The 17,672-nt window shown below is 44.9% G+C and overlaps 2 protein-coding genes across 8 annotated transcripts in view; both read right to left on the bottom strand.

The window, feature by feature from the left end:
- The window catches only part of Nexn (nexilin F-actin binding protein), a 29,262-nt gene extending 22,908 nt beyond the window's left edge, over window positions 1-6,354 (bottom strand). The window contains exon 1 of one of the 4 annotated variants that reach the window (XM_060392488.1): window positions 6,143-6,354. In XM_060392488.1, the coding sequence (XP_060248471.1) occupies window positions 6,143-6,272 (130 nt within the window). In that variant the 5' untranslated portion in view covers window positions 6,273-6,354. The remainder of the gene's footprint in view (window positions 1-6,142) is intronic. The other 3 variants (XM_060392491.1, XM_021649608.2, XM_060392490.1) reach the window with 3 other exon arrangements.
- A 7,278-nt stretch (window positions 6,355-13,632) lies between these two features.
- Miga1 (mitoguardin 1) overlaps window positions 13,633-17,672 on the bottom strand; it is a 55,405-nt gene continuing 51,365 nt past the window's right edge. For all 4 annotated transcript variants that reach the window (XM_021649633.2, XM_060392483.1, XM_060392484.1 and 1 more), the window contains exons 15-16: window positions 17,515-17,631; window positions 13,633-17,386 (exon numbers count right to left, since the gene is read on the bottom strand). In XM_021649633.2, the coding sequence (XP_021505308.1) occupies window positions 17,168-17,386; window positions 17,515-17,631 (336 nt within the window). In that variant the 3' untranslated portion in view covers window positions 13,633-17,167. The remainder of the gene's footprint in view (window positions 17,387-17,514; window positions 17,632-17,672) is intronic.

The following is a 17,672-nucleotide window of genomic DNA, read 5'->3' as shown; positions in this document are numbered from 1 at the left end:
TTTCTGACTCTATGGTTAAAGTGATTTTTGGTGTCTGAACAGGCAGATACAATATCTTTGGCTGCCATATAGGGGCAGCACGCAGCATAACAATGCCACCCTATGTAGTTTTGATGTAATTCCAGGCAGGCCCCTTGAACTATCAAGAACATGAGCTGGAAAAATGCCTCAACTGCTCTTCCAGAGGGCCCAAGGTCAAGTCCCAGCAGCCACATAGCAGCTCACAACCGTCCAAAACTCTAGTTCCAGGTATTGGACATTCTCTCGTGACCTTTGCTGCCACTTGCTCTCAACACAGATCTACTCATACAAACAGTAAAACAAACCTTCAAGAAAGAACTAGTCAGGACAACAGGTGCAGCGTCATTTTTTTATATCCGTTATTTCTGTCTTTGAGTTCGACCTGATGTGTGGCGTGGCTTGTGTGTGTCTGTCAAAGGACAGCCTCAAAGGCAGCTGTTTGAGATGGGTTTCTTGTTGGCTGTTGCATGTACCATACTACATAGCCCATGAGCTTCAAGGACTGGCTTAGCTCTTGTGCTTCCCATCTCCCTGAAGGAGTGCTCAGAGCACTGACATGAGCTACTGTGGCTTTACATGGACTCTGGGGATTTGAACCCAGGTCTTCATGTTTGCACAGCCAGCACTTCACTAACTGAACCATCTTCCCAAATCACTGTGTCCTAGGCCATGTGACCTCAGTACTTCACTCTTAAACTACCTAGAATAACTCTTGTTTCAGACCTGTGTTTAGCCTCTCAGTTTTCCCTATTTTATTTTCCTTCACATTTTAGATATGCAACCAAAGCATTTCAGAACAACAAATAATGCACAAAATGAATTTGGAATCATAGCTGTCCATCACATATGCTGATTGAACTGCTATATAATCTCAGGAGAGCAAAACCGTCCAGACAGCTGTAGCCATGCTTGAATTCAGAATTCAAGCAAATTCTTTGTTGTAGGTCCCGGCTTCCCTTTGATGCACTGATGCAGGCGTGGAGGGGTTTTCTTTGTAAGCCAGGCTGGCCTCTGACATATTTCTTCCCTCTTTGCTTTTAGGTCTCACTGTAGCACTGACTAGCCTGGAACCCACTTTGTAGATTAGGCCTGCCTGGCTTGTAACTTACAATTCCTCCTGCTTTACCCTCCAGTGTTGAGAACACAAGTGTCTACTGCCATGCATGGCTTTGTCTCAAGTTTTTAAGGAAGTTTTAAATGAATACTTTGTTTAAATGAAACTTTGTTGAAAGAAACAATTGTCTTAAACTACATAAAATTTAAGCCTAAATGTTGATCATTTTTCACTTGTATAAAAAACATACACTTAGTCAGCTTTGGTAGTGCAGTCTGTAATTGCAGCACTTGGGAAGCTGAGGCAGAAGATTGCTGTGAACTCCAGGCTAACACTGGCTACAGCAAGACTGGCTCAAAATAAAAAGAAAGAAAAAGAAAAAGAAACTTAAGTATAACCATATCATATTTAATTAATGAAAATTACCAACAGGTGGGATGGTGCATGCCTCGCTCAGCACTCAGAAGCCTGAGGCAGGAACCACAAGTTTAAGGCCAGCTAAGACCCTATTTTGGTAAAATAAAACTACATTATAAATCTGTCATATTCTTCATCACAGCTCAAAAGTAGGAAACTGGGGCTGGGTGTGGTGATACATGTCTGTAATCCCAGAACTCATGGAGGCAGAGGCAGGCAGATCACTGAGAGGTCGAAGCCAGCCTGGTCTGCAAAGCCTGGACAGCCAAGGCTACACAGGTCTACACAGAGAAGCCCTGTCAGAAAAAAAAAAAAAAAAATATATATATATATATATATATGAAACTGGGTCTTACTGTTCTGGCATCCTTCCGTTGCCACAATAAAACAGTGACCAGCAACAGTGCGGACAGGAAAGGATTGTACTTGGCGTACATTTTCTTCACTGTCATGGAAGCATATGAGAGCAGGAACTCAAGCAGAGCAGGAGGTAGAAATCATGAGGAAATGCTGCTTGCTGCCTCATTTCTACTTCTCTCACTCTCTTGCTTGCTCACAGCTTATACAACCCTTATACAGCCCAGGATCACCCTGCTCCTCCTAGGTCAAGTAAGACAATCTCACACAGACCTATCCACAAATCAACCTGATAAAAGCTCAACTAAGACTCTTTCCAGGTGACTCCAGCCTGTTGGGTTTACAGCTGCAGCAAACTAGGGTATATTGTAAAATAGCTGCCCAAAACCCAAAAAAACTTAAGTTGATGCTACTCTAACATTCTTCTGTAATAACTGTTCAAACCGTTCTGCCTTTACGTGGTTGTAATACTCTTCAAAGTGTATTTGTCACACTGGAGCCTAGGTAAGTAAACCTGCTGTGTTCCCCAACGCGGTTAGTGCTTCACACACTACCCAGGACACAGGACAAGCTCATTCCATATCTGAGCAAGCAGACAGATGGCAATCATTGCCTAAATGAGTAAGGGGCTTGTGATAACAACTCACATGTCGTAATAGAAAATAAAGTGGGGTAGGTTTATACTTAACAAAACATACAAGAAATCAGAAAGCCAGGGTTCCAGGAAGTTGCCTTCAAGAACTAGAGGATCTGGGGTAACTGCTGCAGGTCTGGGCTTCCATACCTAATTGAAAATGGAAGACAGGCTTTGCTGAGGATGGCAGTTTGGATGGGAAGACCTGGAATCCTGGCTAACAAGCCAGTGGGGTGAGAGGTAGAAGAATAAGCAGTTCTTTTCCATGGCCATTCTAGTTTCACTCTGTTGCTGTGATAAAACAGTGTGACTGAAAGCATCTTGGACATGAAAGGGTTAATCTGGCTTCTGTCCCTCCAGGACACAAATCTTCAGTGAGGGAAGTCAGGGCAGGAACCTGTAGGTGCTAAAGCTCAACTAACTTTCTTACACAGCCTAGGACCATCTGCCTAAGGATGCTGCTGCCTGAATGGGCTGGGCCCTTGAGCATCAGTGAACAAGATAATTACCCACAGACATCCCCACAGGCCAACCTAATCTAGGCTTTCCTCTCAGATAACTATGTCAAGTTGACAAAGCTGAGCCAATAGGCAAGCCCTAGAAGCCACAAAAAACCAGAAAACACTCCTAAAAATAAAGCTCCTCCCAAGCTTTCTAAGTTTCACAGTTAAAATCATTCAGTCTATTTTAGTCATCAATTCATGGTCATCTTCCTGCTCTGGGTGACAAGCTGACACTAACAGCTAATTAGCTAATGCTAATTTCCTCTTTTTTCCCCCAAGATTTATTTATTATTTATATGGCATTTTGCCTGCATACCAGATCTCATTATAGATGGTTATGAGCCACCATGTGGTTACTGGGAATTGAACTCAGGACCTCTGGAAGAACAGCCAGTGTTCTTAACCTCTGAGCCATCTCTCCAGCCCTGCTAATTTCCTCTTTCTACACTAGTGACACTACCTAAGAAGGACTTTTTGTCGTTGTATGTTGTTGTTTGTTGTTGTTGTTGTTTTGTTAAGAGGGAATTGGATTCTATTACTAATGGTCGTGAGCCACCATGTGATTGCTGGGAGTTGAACTCAGGACCTATGGAAGAGCAGCCAGTGTTCTTAACCACTGAGCCAAAATATAAGAAAGACTTTTTGTTTTTGTTTTGAGGCAATGTATTATGTATCCTGGCTATTGAGGGACTAGTTATTCCTGTGCCTCAAACTCACAGAGATCCACCTGCTTCTGACTCTGGAGTGCCACTATGCATAGCTCCCCTCATTGTTTTCAATCTGTGTGTGTGTGCGTTTTATGATACAAATTATGTGTAATTAACATTTCCCAGTTTAAATCCACCCATTCAAAAGTGTAGAAAGCACACTGCCACAGGCAGCAGCCAGGTACAGCCCATGGAGGTACAAGGCCCTGCTTTCCATACCTACACTAACACCATTGCCGAAATGTATGCTGAAGGAGCTGAAGAGGTAGCTCAGCAGTCAAGAGCACATGGTGCTGTTGGGGAAGATCACTTCCAGGGGTTTTGTCGCCCTCTCCTGGCCTGTGTGGACATTGCAAATACACACACACACATAGTCAAAACATAGACAAAAAAATACACAACCATAAAAAAGCCACAGTACACAATGAATATTTAAAGGCAATTTACATGTACGAACTATGTAACTATTTATAAAACCAGAAGAAAGACCAGGAAAGAAACTACACAACTGACCAGAGGACCAGAGTGTTCAGATAAGGATAGGGATATATGCAGTTGTTGGGAGGTGAATAAAGGAAACCGAGATGCTTTGTGTATGGCTACATAATGAAAAGACGCCCAAGAGACTTTGGGAAACACGTGCAGATGTATGCCATGTGTTCCACCGATTCAGTCACTCTGTCTTCATCCTCACAGGCACCTATAACAGAGTTTTCAAATACTTTTATTCTTTTAGGGTTTTCAAAGATAATAGAGCTTTATCCTCATAAATGGAGCTTATCATTCCAGGCACTTGTGTTCTAATCAAATTAAATATCCAGTTACTCTCTACAAATGTACACATACAGTTTTCATGCTGTTCACAAATGAAGCCCCAACCTGAAGCCTCAAAAGAAATTTCAAACCCAGATAATATGTTCCCTGGCTGATGCTAAATATAGTCTTCTCAAGATGACATACATTTTGACAATGATCAGCCTTACATGACAAAATTTCTAAAATAGCACAGATTTCATTTTAAGGTAAGCAGGAAAAATTGTTCCCCGCTCAGCATCGCTGGAAAAGCTGCAGGAAGGAAAACTAGATTTAAAATAATTTTGCTGCAATTTTTTTTCATTATTCTCTCCAAGTCAATTGTTGCAGGTAAAATATACAATTTTACACGTTTCTCTTTAAATGATTCCTCAGAAGCATCTGAGACTGAATCCTGAGCTGAGCCCGAGAGTGATGGCCTGTAATTCCAACTGCTCTGGGGGCAGGTATAGGGGGTTCACAGTCTTGCCTGTCTGTGTTACCAGAGTGAGCTCAAGGATGGCTTGGACAGCCTAATAAGATGGATATGAAACAACTCGGTGGCAAAGAGCTTGCCTAGCAAGCACCAACTACATACAAATAAAGTGTTTACACTACAACGCCACCACGCAAAAAGCACGCCTTTCCTCCAGTTAATTATGCACTTCCCCCAAACACCCCAAAACCCAAGAAAAGTCAGAGACATGCAGTTTGAATTTTTTTTTTACAGCAGCAATTCAATCTATAAAAAAAATATTGGGGGGAATTTATGTAGTTCGCTGAATATCGTGTGACCACGACTAAAAACTTGAGTTCGTTTCATCACGATACCCACGACACGCTTCCGCTGAGACTCCCGGCAATGGGCCGTTGCTGTACAAATTTGGCTGATGAATGGCATGTCTGACGCTTTGGTCAGAGAGCTGATTTCTTAGTGGGACTTCTTTTTTCTGCCTGCTTGTCTTTTCCAAGGGCAGCCACTTTGTGAGGGCATTCCATAGGCTATTTTTACCACGTTATCTGCGCTCAACTCCGTGTCCACATTGTGGCCTTAAAAATAAAACGCACATCTCAAAGCCACGAGCAATCACCTAATCCCTCAACTTGATCGTTTTCATTCACACACACATACATGCGTGAGAGTATGTATGTGTGTATAAACATATATATATATATGTATATGTATGTATATATATATATATATGAATGCACTGCATTTGAACATCTCACAATTTATTCATACGCTGTCTTCACTCAGAGCATAGCTTCACCAGAGCTCCGGGCATATCCCAGTCTTGGCTTTGGGGAGCAATTTGGCGAGCGGGCATGACAGGCTATCAAATCCCTCTTTCCTCAGCTTCCACAGGGACCCATGAGCGATTCTTTAAAATCACAGGCACTGCTAGCGGAGTCCGCAGCGGGCACGTGTCCGGTGCCACAGTGAACTCACCCGCTCAGACCCTGGGGGTCCCCGGCGGAGGGGTGGACACACACTAGACCCCCTCCCTCAACACTTTCCCCCAAACTCAGCAGCCCGGATGCAGGTGCAGCAGAAGCACCAGGGCCTGGCCGGGGACCCACGCGGGCCGGGCCGAGAGCTGCCAGCCCTCCCCGCCGCGTCCCGGAGCCCCCCGCGTCCCTGAGCCCCCGCTCCTACCCGCTGCTGCTCCGCGCCGCGCGTCCGGCTCTGCGCTGTCCACGCCGCCCCAGCCGCCCCGAGCCCTCTGGCCGCCGCGCGCCGGCAGCAAGTTTCCATAAAAGTCCTGGTGCGCAGCCCGCTCCCGCATTCCACACGGGCCCTGCGCCGCCGCAGCTGTTCCGGGACGCGCGGCCCGGCCCCTGCCCCCACCGCAGCCCTGCCAGGGGCGTGGACAGTCACCCAGAGAGCAGGGGGCGGTGGACAGTCACCCAGAGAGCAGGGGGCGGTGGCTGCCACTGAATGCTGCCCTCTCGGCAAGCGGCTGGCCTGCTGTCCTGGCTCCTCTACCTGTCCTAGTGGCCCTAAAAGCCCACCAGCCCGCTGCCCCGGCCCCTCTGCCTGCCCTAGTGGCTCTAAAAGCCCACCAGCCCGCTGTCCCGGCTCCTCTGCCTGCCCTAGTGGCCCATAAAAACCCACTGGCCCACTGCCCCTTTTCTGTTGAGGGAAGGGGACGGCCGTGCGAAAACCATGCGTCCATGTGTTGCTCCTAACTCTGAGGAGAGGTAACTGGAAAAGACGCTGAATAAGAAAAGACGCGGGATAAGGTTCCAGGCGTCAGGGCTCACCTTCTCTTAGCTGACAGCAATCCACCTCTCCTCTTCCTCAGCATCCATAAGCACTTTGCGAGTGGTAGGCAGGCCCGGAAAACCACATTTGACAGTGAAAGCCAAGCCCACCTGATGCCCGTTTGGATAAGGAGAGCCCCCCCCCCCCCCCCCCCCAGTTACCACTGCATCAAAAACAAACCGAACCTGGGAGCACACAGCTCTGTGAGGAGCGCGTTTGTGTCACCCAGGCCCCAGTGACACAAAAAACAAACAATATTAATGGGCTGGGTGTGCTGCCGCACACCTGTGATCGCCAGCACTCGGGAGGCAGAGGCAGGTGGATCTCTGTGAGTTCCAGGCCAGCAAGTTTCAGGACAGCCAGGGCTGTTACACAGAGAAACCCTGTCTGGAAAAACCAAAACAACCAACCAGACAAAACCCATCATAAATGAAACAACTTTCCCGGTATGGTGCTCCATCCCAGCACTTAGCGAAGGCAAGACCTTCAGGGCAGAGAGTGTGAGGACAGCCTGGGCTTCCGTGGGCTTCTCTCAGAAATCCCTCAGGGGAGGAACTCGGAGGCATCGAGGTAGTGGTCCAGGGACAAAGGAACCAAGGCTGATTTCACCACCTGCAGATCAACGTGCGAGTGATGTCTCTCACTCTGGAAACAGAGCCGTTTGCAATCTCATCCCTACCACCAGGAGGGCAACTTTGGCAAGAGGCCTTCAACCCTCAACCAGTTCAGGCCATGGGACTCTCCCCAGCTCACACAAGCTCCCTGTAAGACACTTTCACCCTCTGAGCCCACCTTTAGCCCTCCGTTTGAATGTTGCATTTTCCGAGAAGCCCCCTCCCACTCTCCTTACACCCCTCAATGAGAGGTCTTTTACTCACTGAATACTTAAGCTATCATTGTATCATTATTCCGATTTTTAGTGGATGAGATTTTGTGTTTCTTCCCAATAGCCTCATCAGATCATGCAAAGCTTTCTGTTTTCTCCTGAGGTGCCAAAGGTAGGTTAATAGTCATGGACCGCTCTGGAACAGGGCCTCTCAACCTGTGGGTCGCGACCCCTTTGGAGGGTCGCCTAAGATTATCAGAAAACACAGATATTTACATTACAATTCGTAACAGTAGAAAAGTTACAGTTATGAGGTAATAAAGAAAATAGTTATAAGGTTGGGAGGGTCCACAGCCTGAGGAACTGTAGTAAAGGGTCGAGCGTCTGGAAGGTTGAGAGCCGCTGCTGTAGAATCACCAGGGAAGTCTCAAGGATGGAATGTCTAGGTAGTCCGCAGGGGACCCAGCGGCTGTGAGTTTCTTAATTGGGCCACTTTAGGTGGGAAGAAGCAAATCAAGGTGGGCTGTGCTACGTCCTGGGGCTGAGCCCTGGACTGTATAAGAGGAAATGAGTAGACTATCTGCAGGCACCCACCTACTCGGCCTTTTTTTAAAGAGGGTCTAACTCTGGGACCTTAAATGGCCTGGAACTGGATATGTAGCCCAGGCTGGCCTCTGCTGGGATTAAAGGCGTGCCCCACACATATCCCCCCCCCGTTCTCTGCTTTGACTGTGCATGTGACTATCACTACCCCAAAATGATGGACTGTAACTGGTGCTAAGCACTTTGTTCCTTATACTGTATTTCATGCAGCAGAGAAAAGGCGGATGTGACACAGGCCCCGAAAGGCTGCCTTGTTCTCCCAGCATGTCATCATGCATCCCACAGAATCGGCTGCAGACATCAAGCCATGACGGCACTCCTGCTCTCAAGGAACACGGAGTCCCATGGAAGGAGGGTGAGCGTACAGGTGACTTATGGCTGTGCTTAGTGATGCCAAGCATGGAAAATCTCATGTGAGAAGTCTTGGGGGGAAATGAGGGACTATATCAGTGTTTCTGTTACTATAACAAAGCGTCTGAGGCTGTACCTAACGTGTGGTTTATTTTGATCATAATTCTAGAATATGATGGTGGGATCAGGTTGGGTCTGATGTGGACATTGCTTCAGGTGGCACACACTGGCCTGGAATTACTGAGAGAGATCACACAGAGACAGGAAAGCGTAGGAGGCCAGTAATTCTTTTAGATCCCAACTGTTTTGTTTTGCATGCATGAATGTGCTGCTATGTATGTGGATGAAGGTGTGGATGAAGGCCAGAGGATACCTCATTTTTATTTCCTCAGAAGAGGGGTTGAAATGAGAGCCATACTGAAGCTCTATGAACACATGGCTTGGGCTGAGCCTAGAGAGTTTCTACCTAACTATCCCTAGGCCAAGGGCTAGAAGCTTCAAGCCTCTGTACAATCCAGTCTTCTGACCCCTGGACCCTGAAAGTTTCGGCTTCCAGCCTCTGTCTGCTAACCTAGGCCTAGAATGTTCTCAGCCTCTGAGACTTACTGCTGAATAAGCCCATCCTTTCTAGTTCTTTCTGAACTGTGGTTCAACTCAACTGTCTGGCTCAAAACTCTTCTCCAAGCTTACTGACTCAAATCGGCTTCTCCATAGACTCCTCAGTGAACTGCTCTACTTGGAAAAGCTGGCCCTGAACATCATGAGCTGAACTGCATGAACCCAACTGCGCTCAAATGAACTGGCCTGCCCTTCCAAACTCTACAGTACTGTCTCCACGAGCAACCCACTGTCTCCGTGCTGCTCTTAAGTAGCTTCTTTCCTGTCTGCTCTCCTGAGCTGGGTGTATCCTATCTCTGACTCATTCTGTCAATTCTATGATTCGTCACCTTTGTCTGTCCCTCAACATTGTTTGGGGTTGAAGGTATATACTAAACTCCAGCCAGAAGGATTAAAGATGTGTACTAAGGGCCCATCTGTATGCTAACTGGATCACACAGACCTAGGTCTTTGGATGTGATCCCTTGCCAGAGCAGCCATGTTCTGAATTAAAATTCCTCTCCATCTGGCATTTGCTTAGGAAGACCATTCACTTTTTTGAGTCTCTCTGGCCTGGAGCTCCCAAGTATGTTAGACTGGCTGGGCAGCCAGCCCCTGGTGCCCTCCCTTCCCTCCTCCCCAACATGTGAGCACCGCCATGCCAAAGTTCCTATGTGTGGGTGATGAGGCTTGATCTTGGGTTCTCCTGGCTGCAAGGCAATCATTTTCCTTACTGAGCTCTCTCCTCAGCCCAAGCAGCCTCTTCCTGAAAGATCTTAGAGGCTCTACCACCATTTATCTCCACAGAGGACTCAGTGCCCATACAATTTACATGAATGAAGAGAGCCCCATCTGCCCCACAGGAGGCCGTATGCTATGCAAAGACTGTGAGACATGGCTACCTGGGGAAGAGCTGGTCCACAGAAAGGAGCCTAACACGTGCTAGAAAAAGCAAGGAGGCTTGTGAGGGTGAAGGGTAGGACACGGAGGGTTAAATACAGGAGGTGGACAGGACAGACAGACAGAAGCTTTTGCACGGCGCTACATGGGTTTTGATTTGACTCTAGGGCAGGCGGCACCGGTGGGTCTTGAACAAAGCATGGCATGCTATGACTAGTCTGCAGCTTTGGCTCAAGTGTCATAGACAATGGGTTCAGGGAGGAAGCAGGAGACAGACTGAGAGGGTGTGCAGAAGCAGGATGAGAGGGTAGATGGTTTGGTGGATGGAGAGGGGGAGAGAAGTGCCTGGCGTGGCTCCAGGTGGATCTCGAAGGCTTTTGTGAACAAACTGCCCGGCACACACACACAGAGTTCAGTGACCTTCTAGAAGCAGACACATTCTGGTGGGAAAGACTGGTGACATTCAACAGCCGGCAGAGGTCAAGGTGGGTTAAGTATTGCCATCTAAATCTGCCATTAGTAGAAACTCAAGCTTTGCAAACCTGTGTATGAATTCCTGTTGCAGGTATCATGAATCAGTTGGTGTGTTCTCAACCTGACTTGGTTGTATTTTATGGATTTCAAACCTGGGACCCTGAGTGGACTCAGTGTGCTACCACTAAGTCGTACCTTCAGCCTCCTTTCAGATTAGACAAACACTTTAACAATGAACACAGAAACAAAGCGAAGGGTTTGAAACCAACCGGCAAAGGCCAATAGCTTATAAAACTTAACCATCAATCATGAAGAAAACAAATGTAAAATCCTGGGCGCTGGGTCTGCAGTCATTGCTCTTCATATTTCTAGGGATTTTTCACCTTTAAAAGTAAGGGATGCAACTGGTTGTCTAGTGCTAAACAGCTATGGACCCTGAAAACATACACACAAGTAACATATAGACTCAACGAGTTATATTTAGGAACATACATAGGAATATACAAATATACATATGCATGCAATAACAATTGATACAAAAGAGGCCATGAATTTGAAGGCACAGAGAGGGACATGTGAAAGGTCTGTAGGGAGGAAAGGGAAGAGTGATGCTATAATTAAAATGCAATTTCAAAAACAAACAACAGCAACAAACAAGTAAGAGATACTGGGTATGGGACAAGTGTACTGCAGAGACACAGGCAGTCAAACATCACAGCTTGGTCTCCATGAGTTCCAGGCCAGCCTGGGCTCCATAGTGAGGCCCCACTAAAACTGAAAAAGAGAGAGAAAAGCTAGGGACTTGCACAGAGCAAGATGACATGGATGGAGCACATCCTTAGCGTATGTGAGATCCTGAACATAACTCTATCTTTTTAAGTTCTGAAACTCCCAATGATCACTGAAAAGAAGTGTAGCTTATGCAACAAAAGCTTCCAGAACAGCATGGACCTATGCTCTGACTAAGACTAACAGTCTTGAAGTCATAACAAAAGACTCAAGAAGAATGTATATTTACTCATTTAAAATTAATCCCAACGCCTGGGAGGCAGAGGCAGGTGAACCTCTGTAAGTTTGCGCCTAGCCAAGTCTATATAGCGCGTTCCAGGCCTGCCGGGGCTACACGTTGAAGACTGTCTCAATAAAACAAAACTAAACTAAAACTAAGCTAAAATTGCTACTTTACTTTTGTATAATTTATTTATATTTTATTTCTTCTGTTCTATCAGGAAGTAGCTACTTCCAAGTTTTAAAACACCCAAAGAAGCTGTGAAGAGAGCCACGTCAGGAAGGATTATGGGCACCTGTCAATAGCCAGCAATGGCCAGAGACTACTGAATAGGTCTGCCTGAGTTAGCAAATCTCCCAGCCCCCACTATTTTGTGTCGCTATCACGGACACTTGCTGTGTGGTAACATTTTTAATGATTTATTTGGCTCATGAACCTGGGAGCTTGGCTAGCAGTGGCAGGGAGGTGAGGATGCCTACTGTATCAGAGGGCACCTCGCTGAACAGGCCCTGCAGGAAGCAATGAACCCCAGAGGGCAGAGAACAAACCTCCTGGCTTTCTGTGAGACCCAACTGAAGGTTCCACCACCCATCTCCACAGAGCCACAGGAGGGATGGTTCCAGCACAAGAACCTTTGGGGAGCAAGGCATGCTGTACATGGGAAGTGGCTCTCTGTGTCCGGGCACTGCAGTATCTCAAACCACGAATTACAAGGGTCTGAAACTTCCTATATAGAGAGCCGGAGAAAGCTTTTGGTGACAGACAGTCAGAGGCAGGGTGCCCAGTGCTGTCTGATGTTGCTATGGCTTTTAAGTCAAGGATAAAAAGTGCCATCAGGAAGGCATGCTCTTTCTTGCTGTGCTGAAACCCAGTCTTTCCTTGCCCAAATGATGAAGGTTACTGGATGGTTTTTGTTTTTTTGATGTACAAAAAGCCAAAGAGTCTAAGAGGCCCCAAAATCTGTAGAGCAGATCAAAGCCAGCTGCAGCAGAACAAGGGACCAAATGGAAAGAAATGGCATGGTAAAATATTAAAGAATACAGAAAACATGAAAAAAAAATGTCAAAAGCTGTGTCAGAGCCACAGGGAGGATGGCACAGGGACAAGTGTTTGTGAAGGGGGTGGGGACAACCACACAGAGCGAAGCGCAGGGACAACAGCAGATAAAGGTGTTTAGAGGCCCCGCAGGGATGTAGCCCCACAGTGTAACTGACATGAAGGGCTGTGGCTGGGGCTTCTCAAACACTCGTCAGAATTCTGTAAGATGTGCACACCTTTAATCCCGGCACTCCAGAGGCAGAGAGAGGTGGATCTCTGAGTTCAAGGCCAGCCTGGTCCACATAGAGTGAGTTCCAGGACAGCTAGGACACAGAGAAACCCTGTCTTGAAAAAAAAAACAAGGAAACTAAAAACAGAATTTTGTGAGGTACTTAAAGTAGAGAACCAGAGAGGACACAGAGATGACAGAATAAGCCAGATAGTGACATCTGGAAGAGAAACTTGGATGGCAATACAGGACAGCTCCATGTGCCCTGCATCTCACTCAGCTCATGGCTCTGTGACCTGACCACCGAATACACGTCAATCCATATACTTAACAAGTTTAAAAAGAAAACAGGGCTGCTAGTGCATGCCTGTGGTCCTGGCACTTGGGAGGTAGAGGCAAGAGAATCCAGGGTTGGAAGCCAGCCTGGGCTACATAGACTCTCTTTAAAAACCAAACACACAACAAAACACACAAACAAATGAAAAAGGAACTTTAAAAACTAGAAGCTGACTGCTAGGCTTGGTGGCACACGCCTGTAATCCTAGCACTCTGGGAGAAAGAGGCAGGTGGATCACTGTGAGTTCTGGCCAGCCTGGTCTATAAAGTCCAGGACAGCCAAGGCGACACAGAGAAACCCTGTCTCAAAAAACAAAACAAAACACAAACAAACAAACACAAGGAGCTGGGTGAAGAGCTCAGGTACAGTGTTTGCCTCACACGCATTGTGTCCTATTCAACCTCCAGCACAGAAACGCAGTCACCGGTGAAGAGGGATGGGTACACATCCTCTTCATAAGCTTATTCTGTCTGCCTTACTCACTGAAATATTTTAATCAAAGCACGGGTACTGCAACTTTATCCACCATAATTCTGTTTTTATTTCCATGTTAGCACAGGAAAATATTTAGCAATATTGTACTTTTGATGTCAGTGCTAGAGTGGCCTGTCTCTGCCTCCGTGTGTGGCCTCAGGCCAAAGGGCAGGCCTGCTGAGGCACTTGTTGAGTCCTAGAAAACGTTACTTAAAGCACGAAGCATATCACTAGGATCCCATCACTTCTTCAGCTGGCTGGAACAGAAACACGCTCCACCCAGCACTTGTTGGAGGCCAGCCCTGCTGTCTGCTCTTGCGGCGCTTCACCTTTACACAGATTAATGAGTTTAGTTTTCACACTGAAGAAACAGACTTGCTGAGCTCAGTCAAGGAGACAGTAAAATGATATAATCATGAAGAACAAAGCATTTCCTATTTTCACTTATCACAGATAATATAAACATTTACTTCTCACATACATATTTCTTAGTTAAAAATTTTACAGGTTTTAAATCAGCCTAATTCTCATAGTCAGTTTGAAATTACAGCCCAATTAATTTCTGAATCCATGTTCATATTAAAAATAGAAACAAGAGTTATAAACATAACTGACAGCTCTGGTCATGACAGGCCACAGGGCAGCTGACCACCGCTCTGCGCGCCCTCCTCTGGCATTGCTCATTTCCAGGCTCACTGCGGGAAGTTGAAGCCAGGAAACATCTGTAAATACTTTCTATAGTCAGCTAACTCAGCAAGCCGACAGAATCATGGTGAATAGATGCAAGTGATGAGTATTATTTCAGGCGACAGATACGGCTCTTTGGAGCTGACTTTCACAGAATTAAAAAATGGCTTCTTATAAAGAGACAGCTCTGCTTTGACATTTCAGGAACACGCTGTTAACCTTTGGGAAGAAATACTATCTTTTTAGTTGAACAAGAACACAGAGAAAGAAACAAATAAAGGAAAAGAAATCAGCTGAATGTTTATCCTTTTTGCGTCAGGAAAGAGGACTAGGCCGTTCTCTCAGGACTCGCTCTCTGCCTGCTCAGACCTTGCATGTGCAGGCTAGCTTCAGTCAAGGCCGTGAGTCCAATTAGGCTGACCTTTTCTTTGTTCCCTAATAGGCTCTAGCCTAGTTTGATCCTGTATTTTTATCTTTTAAAGCACTGCTTCTTTGTTTAATTTTAAGGCAAATAAAAACTAGTATGTATAGCATAAATATTTTCAAAAGTCAGAGATGTTCTTTTTAAAAAGACATTTTCCTTTAAAATGGTACACCCCACTTCCTCAAAATATTTTTCTCCTACATTTATTGCTCCCAAATTCTATTTGGTCATTCTTATCTCTTTTGTCAAAGGCCACAAAGAAAGTATCTTGTTAGTATTCTAGTTAATTAGCTCACCAGAAACTAATCAAACTTAAGCACTGAGTTTGACAAATCAACCCTTTCTTGAAGGTGGGCATTTTATTTTATTTTTAAATATTTTAAATGATTTATATAATTTTATATGCATTAGTGTTGAAGGTGTGAGATCCCCTGAAATTAGTGTTACAGTTTTTGAGCTGCCATGTGGAAATGGGAATTGAACCTGGGTCCTTTGGAGGAGCGGATGATGCTCTTAACCACTGAGCCATCTCTCCAGCTCTTATTTTATTTTTTTTAACTGAGGTTGAAAAACAGGGAGAAACTGCCAGTTGTGGTGGTACACACCTTTAATCCCAGAACTATGGAGGCAGAGGCAGATGGGTATCTGTGAGTTCAAGGCCAGTCTGCTCTACAAAGTGTTCCAGGACAGAGCTACACAGAGTAAGCCTGTCTGAAAAAACAAACAAACACAAAACCAGGGAGAAATGAAACACGTTTCGGAAAGGCCACCCACCAAGGCTATCTCACGTCCTTGCAGCATTCCTGTTTTACAGTGCAATTCTTCAAAACTATTTCAAGGAGTATTTTCCCCCAAAAGGTAGCTCACTTACAGCTGTTTATTAAAATCACAGCACGAAACATTTAGCTCTCCAATGAATAAATCAATAAAATCCATAACTGTGTTGCTTATGTGCTAACAGGCGTGTGCAGGCACGCGAGTGTGTCATATCTACTGACATCTCAGAAGGTGAAAACATCTACTGTGACATGGGTAGGAAACTAGGAAACCAGGAAACCAAGAAATGATATAGAAGGCAAGGCGCTGTCTAGTTAAAACAGACATTTAAGGCCCTAAGAGCCTGTACACACAAATGGCACAAGTCTAACTTTTACATCTTGTAATTAATTTACATAACTTTGATGTATATATACATTTAAAATCTTAAAAAATTAAACTTCTTTTCACTTCTTATTACTTTCTCATCAATAACCTTAATCTAGGCACTTTAATCCAAAAATGCATTTAAAAAAACACATTTCAAATCCTTCTATATAACTCACTCTTAAGTGAATTTAAGCCCACTTGAGGACAGCAAATCTGATCCACTGGTGAAAACATGATAAAGCAAAACTAATGAGGCCTTGAAAATATATACTTTGAAGCTTACTTATAGTAACAGCCCACTTGTTCATATGCATATCTTAAGGATATAAAACACACTCCCATATCGTTTAAAATATCTGTGTTCTATATCTGAGAGGAAAATTCCTTTAAAACCCAAGCCCAAAGTATGAATAGTTTTAAAATTTGCTCATAACACGTCAAAGTTCTAGTGTGCTGAATGCTTTGTATAGATGATTACAGGTTTGTTTTGTGGAAACAGAAAGGTAGTTATCTTATTCTATGAAGTTTAATGCCTTAAGCCAGCCTCAAAGTTACAGTTAAGTGAGGATACATTTTTAATTTTTTTTGGCAAATTATATTTTCAAATTTAATATTCCTGTGAGGGAAAATGCTCCATTTTATAAGAAGATAAAAATCCTTCAGTGTACTCTCGCTTCCAGGACGGTCGTAACATACTCCGGAAACTACCAAGCCCTCCACAGGGTGTACTCTATAAACTGGTCAGTTTTCACCGAGTTCTGTACACCAACCCTCTGTGATCCTAGTTTTTGATTGAAATACATAAGCAAATATACAAGCAGCAGGTGAACAGCGCAGTGAAACACCTCTACTGCCTACACGCGACTGAACAGCGAAGTAACTATGGTTATGAACACATTTCAGGCAAAGTTAAGTATATTGACACTAGAAGTCGTTAAATCACATGTGAACCACAATCATCTTGAGCTAGTGTATGTTCAAGGAGCAAAGTGTCAAGACACGTTCTGAGAATGATACTGGACATTCCAGATAGTGTGAAGACAATTAACTCCTACAGCATTGGCTTCAATTCAAGCAAAAGCCAAAACATAAGTAACAGTTTACAACTTAAACTATCACCTAAAGATTACTGAAACAGCTCTCTGGATACATCATGTGGATTCAATGACAGAGCTGCCGAATAAGCTCAGTACAATCACCTTCTGTGAACTTTTTTTCTTCCTCCCTGAGTCCACATCATCAATTTTGTGGGTTCTGAGGCATACCTCACTAAGTCAGTAGTTCCTAAAGTCCTGATGGCATCTGCAAAGCTCTTCTGCACTTATTGCACTTTGGCTTCTAACAGAGCTGTGGGCACGGCATGGCAGTGTCCAGTAGTACAGGTAGTGGCATGCCTCAGGGCATCTGCACCAAGGCAGGCAACCAGCAGTTCTGTGCGGCGGATGAGTAGACGCATAAGGTCCTCCGCCAACGTGTCTATGCTTGAATAGCGCACTTTCTCAAAGTCAAAGATGTCTTTGAGAAAGAAAAGAACTTGATTCTGGAAAATAAATACACAAGACATTGGCATTTATTAGGCCACTATCTGTTAACTCCATGATTTTTACGTCATGTTATACAAAAGTAAACAACTTTGTTTTTCAAGCAATGAGCCAATGACTGACATACCTTAAAGAAGCAACATAAGTCATAGAGAGAATTTCTAGGACCCAAGAAGCCCCAGGCTAAGACAGGGCTTATATGCTCACAAATGGCATAGAAATGGGCGAAAAATCCATCTGAAATCTGTTGGGAAGCAAAAGAGAATCAGTTTACTTTCATCTGCT

The sequence above is a fragment of the Meriones unguiculatus genome, chromosome 10 (genome assembly GCF_030254825.1).
Source record: "Meriones unguiculatus strain TT.TT164.6M chromosome 10, Bangor_MerUng_6.1, whole genome shotgun sequence".
NCBI lineage: Eukaryota > Metazoa > Chordata > Mammalia > Rodentia > Muridae > Meriones > Meriones unguiculatus.
This window is presented reverse-complemented; position numbering and strand designations above follow the sequence as displayed.